A 12,219-nucleotide genomic window follows, 5' to 3' on the forward strand; every position below is an offset into this window, starting at 1 on the left:
CATTAGGATTTGAAACCACCCAAACAGCAACATGATGTTTAATAGGACATGTCATCATTGACCTTTTGAATTCTTACCAAGTGACCAAATGATCATTTTAGGTGATGAAAACGTTTTTTTGGTGGTGGGGGAGGAGGAAGGTCACACCATGTGGTGCTCAGGGCTTAGTCCTGACCCTGAACTTGGGGATCATTCCTAGTGATGCTCTGGGGATCAAACCTGGGTCAGCTGCATGCAATACCTGGGCCCCCAGATAATAAAAGGGTTTTTTTAAGCTTCTATTTTGGTTAGCTTTGTTTTCCCCCAGGTGTAGTTTGGTTCCAGGAAAATTCCTCTCATTTCAGTGATCTCCACCTTCCCCCTTTCTTCTTTCCTTCCTTTCCCTCCCTCTCCCCTCTCTCTCCCTCCCCAACTCCTCTGATGGGGATTAAACTCAGGTTTCATGCATGCAAAGCATGTGATTTGCCACTGAGCCACATCCCTGGCCCTCCTTCTCTTTTTTGAGGGGAGGGGGAGCGTCCTGGTGGTGCTTGGGATGCCATATAGTACTGGGGATTGAATCCCGGCCTTTAGCTTGCAAAGCGTGCACTCCAGCCCTTTGAGCCTTTTCCTTGGCCTGTTATAAATTCTTAATTTTGGTACTCTTTTAACAACTACACATTCTTTTTAAGAGGCTATATTATGGATAAAACTGATCATTGATTTCCATGAACTCCTTATTCCGAAACCTTAGTCCTCCTTCCTAGCCTGAAAGTAAATCACTTCCAGATCTGTCTGTATGGTTTCCCCAGTGGCTCAGGAGAGTTGAGTATTATTTGGATTAGGGTCATGCCTGGCAGTGATGGTGGTTCATTCTCAGTGGTGCTTGGGACCGTGTGCTGTTGGGGATCAAACCCAAGGCATCGTATACAGACCACGTGCTCAACCCATTGTGCATTGTTTCCAGCTTCATATACTCTCTGAAACTCTTGTTCATGAAACACTTGTTCATGTTTTTCCGTCACACAAAAATTAGTTGCAAGTGTGATTAAAAATAATGACAATTGGGTAGGGAGAGATAGTTCAGCAGGTAAGGCATACCTTGCACATGGCCGACCCACATTCAGTCTCTGGGATCCCATGTCCCCCATGCCAGGAGCGATCCCAGAGGGCAGAGCCAGGAGTAACCCCTGAGCACTGCCGGGTATGGTCCAAAAACAGCCCCAAGCCAAAAAACTTGCGACATTTATTTGAGTCAAAGTGATCCATATTTGATAACTTGTCTTTATTCAGTTTTGCAAAAAACGGAAAAGTAAAAACAGTTAAATCATGCAGGCTTTTCCCACCCAAATACACTTTTAACATTTCCAAAAGTTTATCAAATGACTTACCTTATATGATTAATCTAGAGTTTATAAACACTCTGATATATAGTGACAAGTAAGATACAGGGGGAATACACAGAACTTTATAGGTTTGATTACCTTGGTTAAGCTACGAAACTCACATTTCATTGAATATCATTAAGATCATGCATGATAAAGGTTTTTATCACGGGGCCTGAGATACTTTAACAGCTTGAATTTTCCATCTGGACGGTAATAATTACATTCAATATGATCTTTATCATAAAGTCAAGTATTCTATTCCTATTTCGTCAGAACTCATGTTTCTTATATTTCTTGCTAAGATTACAACGGAACACATTCTTAAGTCTGGAGATAGACTTTGGGTACCAGAAATCAAACAGGCTTACTAAAAATGGTACGGCATTGATAGTTCTACTTTGAAAATAAAATATTGAGCTAAGTGAAAAAGGAAAGGCATTAAGAAAAACAAGATTAAAAAGAAAAACCACAGGTATGTAGGCAAGTTGAATTTTAGTTTTAGTATTTACTGAGTTTAGAAACCTTTATATATGACTCCTAAAATGTATTCTAAATACTTTTTTTTGGGGAAAAAAAGGCTTTCCTTCCTTGGTAAAGGTACATGGTAAATGTCATGAATACTTTTTTTGGGCATTTTGTGTCACATCCGGTGATGCTCAGGGATTACTCCTGGCTCTGCACTCAGGAATTAGTCCTGGCAGTGCTTGGGGGACCATATGGGATGCCGGGATAGAACCCAGGTAGTCTGCGTGCAAGGCAAATGCCCTACTCGCTAAACACTGCTCTGGAACTTATATGAATAACTTATTTTTTCAGCTTTTTTGAGTCACACCCGGCAATGCTCAGGGGTTACTCCTGGCTTGCCACTCAGGAATTACCCCTGGCGGTGCTCCCGGGACCATAGTGGATGCTGGGGATGGAACCCAGGTTCATGTACAAGGCAAACACCCTACCCGCTGTACTATCGCTTGGGCCCTTATATGAATACTTTTAGCCCTAATAATGTACCAGTGTTTATGTGCTTTATGTAGAGCTTAAATATTTAGTCACTTTTAATGCTTTCTCATGTATTAGGTTATTTTAATAGTTTCAGTGAACATTTAAGTGGAAGATTGTTTTTTGCTCATGAGGGTAAAGTGACAGGAAGTTGGGAGGATATTGACACTGATTGTTAGAACTGCTGCATCTATTACTATAGCAGTTGATGGTACATTTCCTGAACATTTTCTGCTCTGTCTAACATAGCCCAAGGTTTGATTATTTCAGTGTTTGGCCTTCATACCTCATAGGGTACCAAGTGATGATGGGAAGGGAAGTGGATTCTGACATACAGGGCTTGTAGTTTAAAAAAAGTCAGGGGAAAAGATAAAAATAGATTTAAAGTTGCTTAGGGGATTTCTTGAATAATCAGAAATGTCCTTTTTAATAATACTTTCAATTTTCAAGAGTATAACAGAATTTGACTACATTGTTTTTCTCTGGAAAAGAAAAAGGAACTGAGACTTCTGTAAAAAACCCATCTACCACTAAACATAAAATAAGTTTTATGAGTAGCATCACAGTTTTCTTGAATTTCTGTTACAAATAAAAGCTGGGTAGAGTATTAGAGTAATAGTTTATTTTCAGCATGAAATAAATGTTTAGTTTAACATTCAGTGATACCGCTTTAGTTAGAATTTTCTCATATCGTTTAAACAAGCCTTCTGATAAAGAAGTATGATTGGAGCATCAACTAAATTAGAGATTAATAACATGCTAAACATTTTCAAAGTATCAGTCAAATTACTTTTTAAATTTTGGGGGCTTGAGGGCCACACCTGGTGATGCTCAGGTTAGTCCTGGCTCTACACTCAGGGATCACTCCTGGTGGGCTTGGGACACCATATTGGGTGCCAGGTATTGGATCTAGATGGCTGCATGCAAGGGGGCGCCTTACCGGCTGTGCTTTCTCCAGTCCCAATGTACTTGTTTCTATTAAAATATTTTCTTCAGGTTTATGTAAGATCCACAGGATGCGGAAGGGTTATTCAGAGCTTGCCAGCAAGGTTGTGGAAGGCCTGGTGGTTATGATACCTGAGGATGTAAAGTGACTAGCAGTTTGGCAGGTCATTATGAAACTACATTAAACCAATCTTTGAACTCCAGTACACATAAAATTAAAGGAAGTCTCTGAGATGTTTGGCAGTGCTTTTATTACCAAGGGCTAAGTCTGTTTCGAAGACCCTTTTTCAAGTTCCAGAATTGCTTGCCTCAAGTTTTCTGCAGGTGAAGGTGTCTCTTAGCTCCATGGGAGCCTTGAGGGGCCTGGAGTGCTGGGCGGCAGAGGCAACTACCAGTTCTGTGCAGAAAACTGCTTGGTGTGTTCTCAAGATCTTGGGCCATTAGTGATTGAAGAGTGCTGATTCTCTGCAGACATCGGTAGGTGATGTACATTGTAATTGATTTCGAAGAAAAGCTCATTATGTTGAGGCAAAATGGAGGAGTCTTTCAAAGTGTATCCAAATCTATCATTTAAAAACATGTTACAGTTCCTAGTGCAGATACACATTTGCAGAAACCAAAGCTTTAGAAAGCAGTATGCAAACTAGAGCATCTCTTCACAAGAAAAATTTAAAATACACATTTTCGCGTAGACACTGGCCAGCTACTCTTCGTCCACTGACTGAAGCTTTCCACATTTCTCTGAAACACTTGAAGTTATTTTACTATTCTTGTTTCCAAATTCAGAGAGAGAGGCAGTTTCTTCTGTTTCATAATCTTCAAAAGAGCTGAGAGAAAGCAAAAATGAATTACTGATTTTTAGCCACAATTTGAGCTTAAAAAAACCCCCAAAGATTGAAGACTGTTTGCTAGTGTACTCTAATGAAGCAGTTATAAACAACAGGCCACCCTGGAAATGATGCTTGCTTAGAGTATACATTGGCCTGTTAATTAATTTCAAGTTAATGTGAAAAACCATGGCCAGCGAGCTGAGCACATTTATTTGGTCCTTGGCACTGCATATGCTCCCCCACTCCTGAGCACTGCTAGGCGAGCAGTTCCAGAGCACAGAGCCAGCAGTAGGTACTGAGCACCACTGAGTGTGGCTCCCAAGCCCCCCAAAGTGGTTGAGAATGCTGTCATGCTTTCCCAAGCTCTTGGGAATGAGCAGTATGTATGACGCTAGGTTAGGAAGGATGTGAGGTCCCTAAAGTGAGCTGCATGTGAATTCACTGAGGAAACTTCAATCCTGAGAAACTTTCTCAATGACCCCAATGGGTTTCAATGACCCCAGGTACATTACATACTAGTAATGCCCATTGTGGTTATCCTTTTTTTTTTTTTTTTTTGAAGTAAAATCCCACAGCAAGTTCCCTCTGCTCACTCCTTTTTTAGCATACTCTGCATTTATATCCTCCAAAATTTCTGGAGATTTATCTGGTTGTCAGAGTTGGGTGGGGGGGATCTTGCATCTTATCGGCAGAGTCCAAATAATGCTGTTTTAACACCCTACAACATGCCAGGCAACATCTATTAACAATTACCCAACTTAAATTTGCTCTAACTCTTGCTCTTTAAATGTTAGTGCTTCCTAGGGTGCTGCACTAGGTTTAGTATTTTCCTGAGCAGTTAATCCTCTACAACTTGTTCCCCTGTCAAGGTTCCAAACCTACAAATCCAGACTCCATAATGAACCCCTTTTAAGTTAGAGGATGTTGTGCTTATTTTATGACTCTTCCGGTATAGTAAACCTGAACTTGGCCTTCCTACATCTCTGGTTTTCTGTTTAGTGAAAGCCAGTAGCATCTACCCAAGCAGAGCCAGGAACCTGTTTATCCCTTCCTTGGTCTTCACTGTCTTTTGAATCAGACCAGCTTCTCAGACCACTGAGAATACCATGTTGATCCATCTTGGCTACTCTTCTCCATTGCCACTTTTGAGTTCAGAGTAGCTTGCTTGTTTGGCTTAAATAATTCAATTTTACGAACAAGTGGTTTTCTTGTCTTCATTTAACCACAACCTACTGCCACTGTACACACTTCTTGGCCGCTTGCAGTGTCATCCCCCCCATGGGTTGACATGTGCTTACTTTTTAGTATGAGGGGTCATTTACAGGGTTCCCAATTCCCATCTTTTATTTAGGCTTTATCTTCACCTTTATAAATCTAGCACCTTTATTAATCTAGCAGAGGAATCTTGTTAACCCTTCTTGGTAGTTTTTTTAGACCTGCACGATCTGTTGCATTAGTCTTTCTTTCCTGCTGTGGCTCACTGTGGTCTAGCTACATTGAATTTGTTAAAGGTTCTCAACAAACAAACTGTATTCTGCCTCACAGTGCACACACATTTCCCCCTCTGCTTAGGACATTTTTGCTTTCTGGCCTTTTGCAGAATTGTGTCCTTCTCAAACTCACGTTCACATCATTTCTTCAGAAAATCCTTCCATGACTGGTTCATCACATTTGTTTCCTTCCTAATCATATAACTAAATGTGTTTACACTTCACTGTAAAGTGGTCATTTTGTAATTCATTCGTTACCCTGGGCTGCTGGTAAAGTGCTTGTATTGGGTGAAATGCTGAATGAAAAAGAATGTCCTCGTGCTGTAGTGGAATGAATTCTAGAAGGCTGGAGTTGGTAAACTGGTGTGGAAGTTACCTTGAAGTCATTAAAGTAAGAACCCCGAGTCATTTTTTACTTTTTACTATTTCGTGTTTTGGCCATACCTGATGATACTCAGGGATCACTCTTACTGGGCAAGGGGGTGCCATATGGGGTGCTGGTGATCGAACTGGGGTGAGCTGCATGCACACCCCTTCCCCCCACTGTACTATCTCTGGCTCAGATTTTTTATCTTGGGGGAGATATCTTTCTTGGCATTGCCCAGGGTCTAGGGCCACCCCAGCAATACTGCTCAGCTCAGTGGTACAGGCGTGGCAGTTTCTGGGTGGTCTGGCCCAGGATCATGGTACTGCTGGGCTCAGCTCTGCCTGGGGGCACCAGGACCAAGCTCAGGTGCTCAGGGACATGGGATTGAGTTCCCTGGCCTTGTGCGTGCACGAAAGGCTTACATTCTAACCTTGGGGCCATTTAAATCTTCGGATTATCTTTTTTTAAAAAAAATTTAAATAAAACTTTTACTTATTTAGCCCTACAAAATTATGAAGTTCTTCATAGTTGGGCTTTAGGCATACAAGTTTTGAACATCGATCCCGTCACCTGTGTCCATTTCCTGCCACCATTCATTTCCCCTACCTTCCCGCCCAATCATCTCCTGCTTTCCAGGAATCCCTTAAGTAGTGTAACATGTTTACCTCTTCTTTCTAAAAGTTCTCCTTCCAACTTTTACTTGTAGATCACTGGGATTCAAATGAATGTTGGACTCAAATGAATGTTTTATGAAATACTATTAACTGGCTTTTTTTTTTTTTTTTGCTCTTGGGTCACACCCGGCCATGCACAGGGGTTACTCCTGGCTCAGCACTCAGGAATTACTCCTGGAGGTGCTCAGGGACCATATGGGATTCTGGGACCCGAACCCGGGTTGGCCGTATGCAAGGCAAACACCCTACCCGCTGTGCTATCGCTCCAGCCCCACTGGCTATTTTATAAATGAGTAAAGGGGCAAACACTGGTTTGATTTCAGGACATTATCTAGGAATTGTTTTGAACCCAGTTTGGGAGATCTTACCTATTCCCAGGACATGGGATAGACTGTGATTCAGGGTTTGAGTGGGAATATCTAAGGTATGTAAACTTAGAATAAAATACTGTGGGGGCTGTGAAGATAGCTCAGTGGTTAGGGTATATGCATTTTATGCACTGGGATGGAGTTTCAACCCTAGGACCACACTGCCATCTCCAGCCCCCTACCCTGAGCTGCTGTGGTGCTGCAGGCCCCTGGGGCCCTGCAGGATGCTTTCCCTGTTGGTTCTTGGCACTGCAGGCTTGAAGCAGTGCTGCACCCTTGGGCCCTGCATCGAACCGTCTGGCCCAGTCTGTCAAGTATTGCTGGATGACCCCTGGGTCCTCTGAGCACTACTTAGGAGACTCCTTTGTGCTTCTCCCCCCAAAATCATTTACTAATTTGGAATCCATAATCTTCAGAATAGAGTGAGTGAATTATAACTTCTTTTAAATGAAAAAACATCCATTTGTCTGAAATGAATCAACTGAAATATTCTGGAAAGTAGCTATTTCTTGCTTGGGAATTTGTATCTATCAGTTATTATTTTGGATGTAAATATGAGCTAAATATATTCTAATTATGACTTTGAAGGGAGGGTCAGAATTTAATTTTTGTTACCAATCACAGTGTTTAGCATTGGGTAGCAAATATCTAGTGAAAAATTAAAATCTGGCTGATCTGTTTCACTGAATGCAGAAAAATTGAAACTTCAAAAATAAAAATACTTCAGTTCCATATAGTGGCTCTGTTTACTGGACACTAAAAATGACTCAAAAATAATTGTAATGTTATATCTCATTGGGCTGGAGCGATATAGCACAGCAAGTAGGGCGTTTGTCTTGCATGTAGCCGACCCGGATTCGATTCTTCCGTCCCTCTCGGAGAGCCCGGCAAGTTACCAAGAGTATCTTGCCTGCACGGCAGAACCTGGCAAGCTACCCGTGGCATATTCGATATGCCAAAAAACAGTAACAACAAGTCTCACAATGGAGACGTTACTGGTACCTGCTTGAGCAAATTGATGAGCAAGGGACGACAGTTCTATAATGCTGTATCTCATTATTTGGGATGTTATTGCCTTTCTTTCTCTTTGCCTCAGTATACACAAATCATTTCACCTTTATCAATCCTGCTTTTCTTCTAAATCCTCCCCCTTCACTAAAGAAAGGCTTCAAGCAATTTATTACCGATAGGCTTGATCTTCCTAGCTAGGTACATGCCTAAGGATCGCTCTGGTGGGGTCTGGCTGGCTTCCTCTGCCTATGGTGCCTGTAATGGCTAGTGCCTATGAAAGTAGCAAAGCTCTTACAAAGAGAGTATTTCAAACAAGATTATATTTGTTATGAAAAAGAAAGATTCCTTTATCAAGATTTAGAAAACAGCTCTTTAAAACGGTCTAAATGTCCTGTAATAGGGAAATGGATTGAGATGGTGTCATGTTTTTTAGTACAGCAGTGATATTAATTGTTACAAAGAAATACATCAAAGTGTAAAAAATGATTGGATAACGGAACCAAGGACAATGTTAATCTCTGTGTTCTCTAATTTTTCTGCAACAAGCCTGTATTATTTTACTGATCAGAAAAGAATTGTTTAGATTAGTCAGCTGTTAGTAAAGCACCAGAATATTCTGTTGGAAAGCGTTTTTTAAGGTAATGAGTATATTTTTGTTTTTGAGGAGTAGGGGTTTGGGCCACACCTGGGCAGATATTGGGGTATGCTGAGGTGCTGGGCATTGAGCCATAGATATATTGAACCATGTATATAACCCTGTACAATATGGCCCTAAAATAACAAACTTATAACTTAAGAGCTTGTTTCAGGTTACTGTGGGTCTCATTTTCTTTTTGCCACTTCTGGTGGGGCGTGGTCATTGGTGGTGCTTGAGCCCACGTAGTGCCAGTCCCCACTGAGCCAGCTGTCTGGCCTGGGCTTCAGTGTCTTAAGGTAGCCATGTGGAATATTCTTTAGCCTGTTTTACAGAATTTCTGTTGAGTTTCTAACCATTGTAGAAAACCTATGAATGTTAATTCTAAATATGATAGCACACACTTGTTATCTTTAGGTAGGTGACACATTCATTTGAATTGACTGATGTAACTGAGACCCTGGTCTTTCTGGCCTTCTCTGACCACAGACCACTGTGGTTTTAGATGAATTTATTATACAAATGCTGCTGTATGTTGTAATCACATTTTCTCTTCACGTAACAATTCACAACGTTTGTATCATACTCAAGTGGTGCTTGGGATTGAGCCTGGGCTCGAGCATGCAGAGCTTGTACTCCAGCCCTTTGAATGATCTCCCTGGCTGGTTTCGACCCTCAGGAGTGCAGTTGTCAGGGTTCCTGTAGGCATTCTTACAGTGAGGGGAGCTGCTGGAATATTCTGCCTGCTGCGTCCCTCAGTAAGCACATGTTGAAGATCTACCTCCCCAACAATCTCTCAGGTGCTGGAATTTTCATGGTAATAAAGGACGTTTCTTTGCCCCAGAGAAACCACGTTCTAATGGAAAGACAAACAGCCCCATTTTTCTGGCATTTATATGCTAGATTGTGTTAGATTATCTCACACTCAGTAAAAACCCACAGTTCAATGCAACAGTGTTTACTGTGTTCCGAGTGATGTGCAGTCCTGGAAATGAAGAGAACAAGGTAAGCAGTGGAATGGTAATGCTCTTTTTTTTTTTTTTTTTGTGGGGGGAGCAGGGAGGACTCCACCTGGCAATTCTCAGAGGTTACTCCTGGCTCTGCACTCAGGAATCACTCCTGGAGTACTCAGAATTGGGGTATGGGGATGGAGCCTGGGTTGGCTGCGTACAAGGCAAGCGCCTTTCCCAATGGACTGTCTCTCCAGACCCAAGGAATGATAATGCTCTAGAGACTGAAGGTTCCACAGTGTGGCCGCTATCATTGGCAGTACTAATGAGCACTGTTTACTGCCAACACGGGCTCCAGGCCTCAGGACATAATAGAAAGGTCTTGCAGTGTTTATATCCTTGAAAGTTCTGGGTGTGGCAGGTTATATCTTCATCGCACAGGGGATACTGAGGCTTACTGGTCTAGGATTACACAGCTAGGAAGTGGCAGAGCAAGGATTGAATTTAGGCTTGTCTAAGTCCTGTGCTCTTAACCATGATGTTACATTGATGTTTTCTATACAGGAAGTAGTAACAGTCGAGAGAGCTACTACTGATCAGGTATCTGTGGTGTGCCAGGTGTTTATATATTAGATTCTCGCAAGCGCTCTGGAAGGTGGTTGCTCGTATCTTCTGAAACTGAGCCTGAGGAGTCAGGTAACAGTGTCCAGCTGGTGAGTGGTAGGCAGAACCAGATCCCCTGGCTCCCAAGTGTCTTGGCTTTCCACACGAGCATTCTCTTCTCCCTGCTGCAATTCTCTTCTCCCTGCCACTCTGATGGCTGTGTCTGGGAATTCCTGTTCGGGGTTTAGATTCATTCTAATTTGTAATTCCTCTCGAGTGAAGCCTAACTTTCATAATCTTGGGATGTTAGGTTTGGCTTTGTTTTTGACATGCCAATCATTAAGCCCTGCAACGGGACCTTGTCTTGGTTGATCTTCTAGTGCTTATTCTACGAGCAGTGGCTGTTGGAGGCCCACTCCCCCGAGGCCTGCTCTCCCACGTGTGCTGTGCTGACTATCTAATCTCTCACAAAATGAGATGGGAGCAGGGTGTCCAGCAGAGCCCTCTCCAACACTCTAGTCGAATTTCTCTAGAGCTGGTCTGCATTTTCTCTCATTTGTACTTCTCTCTCCCTCCCTTGCACCCGGTCTCTCTGGGCACTAAGCCGGCCGTAGTCCGCTAGCTGCCAGCAAGTTTCTCTTTTAACACTAGCCAGGATTTCGATGCCTCTCTTTTCCCCTTAAAGTTGGGTATGAGACAATAGGTAGTATAAGGTTCATTTTTGTAAAACAGTGATCTATTTGCATTGAGACATCTAGAATTATATATCCAAAATGACAACTACACTCTCTTGGTGGAATTTAGGTGAAGACTTTTGTTTATTTTCAACATCTTCAGTGAATACATATATCTATGTAAGCAGATAAAGGAGTAAAGTAACATTAGTGTGCTAGATATGAACTTCACAAGTTACTGGGCAATATGTAAAAAACAATTTGTAATTCTACAGCCCAAAGTTAACATTGTTCATATTCTCCCCCAGTTTAAGTGAACCCTGCAGAGGGTTCCAGGCATAGCTCAGTGGCAGAGCACCTCCCTGGCAGGTGTGAGGTCAGCTGGATCCCAGGCACTGCCCCACATATGTGGGTGTAATCCTGGCAACACAAAGTGTGCAAGCACTGCAGCTGAAGTGTGCACCCTGTGAGCACCACAACTAACTGATCCTCAGCACACTGCAACCAAGTGTGTGTGATCTCGGCTAATCACAGCAACACAAAGGGAAGCAGAAAATAGGCTGCAGAGTGATACACAGACACACAATTTATTTAACCATTCTGTTACTGTACATTTTGTTGTAGTCTCAAGTTTCACTGGCCAATGATACTGTTTGGCTAGAACAATTCTATCCAAATTTCTAATCGCTAGAGTCTTTTGTCTTCAGTAACCTTTAATTTTTGAAATGTGAAAGTTCTTTATAAGAATGTTTTGGAGGGGCTGGAGCAATAGCACAGCGGGTAGGGCGTTTGCCTTGCACGCAGCCCAACCTGGGTTCGATTCCCAGCATCCCATATGGTCCCCTGAGCACCGCCAGGGGTAGTTCCTGAGTGCAGAGCCAGGAGTGACCCCTGTGCATCGCCAGGTGTGACCCAAAGAGAAAAAAAAAAGAGAATGTTTTGGAAATATAATTCTGGAGTATTTTAAATAGAAAAAGTTTTTAATTTTGAAGGAAGTTCAAATTATCAGCATTTTGATTGCTTTTGATCAAGTTCACCAAAATTTTCGCATTTTATTCTAGAAGCTTTATAGCTTTACCTCATACATAACAAGTCTGTTATCTGTTTGTGTTAATTATTCTAGTATATGGGTTGAAATATGGATTGAAGCCTTCTAAAATTTTTTTTGTATATTCAATTATTTCAGTCTCTTTAAAAAAATACTACACTTTCTTTTTTGGTTGAAAATTAACTGGCCATATTTTGAAAAGTTTAGGGTATTTCATTGATCTACCATACTTATGTTACAAAGTCTTAATTATGGACCACAT

At 41.9% G+C, this 12,219-nt stretch overlaps 1 protein-coding gene across 1 annotated transcript in view; it reads right to left on the reverse strand.

Moving 5' to 3' along the window:
• Positions 1–1,243: 1,243 nt before the first annotated feature.
• Positions 1,244–12,219, reverse strand: part of PPP2R3A (protein phosphatase 2 regulatory subunit B''alpha) — a 155,374-nt gene continuing 144,398 nt past the window's right edge. Inside the window, exon 15 of the mRNA XM_055126127.1 lies at positions 1,244–4,135. Coding sequence (XP_054982102.1) covers positions 4,012–4,135 — 124 coding nt within the window. The 3' untranslated portion in view covers positions 1,244–4,011. The remainder of the gene's footprint in view (positions 4,136–12,219) is intronic.

The sequence above is a fragment of the Sorex araneus genome, chromosome 2 (genome assembly GCF_027595985.1).
Source record: "Sorex araneus isolate mSorAra2 chromosome 2, mSorAra2.pri, whole genome shotgun sequence".
Classification (NCBI taxonomy): Eukaryota; Metazoa; Chordata; class Mammalia; order Eulipotyphla; family Soricidae; genus Sorex; species Sorex araneus.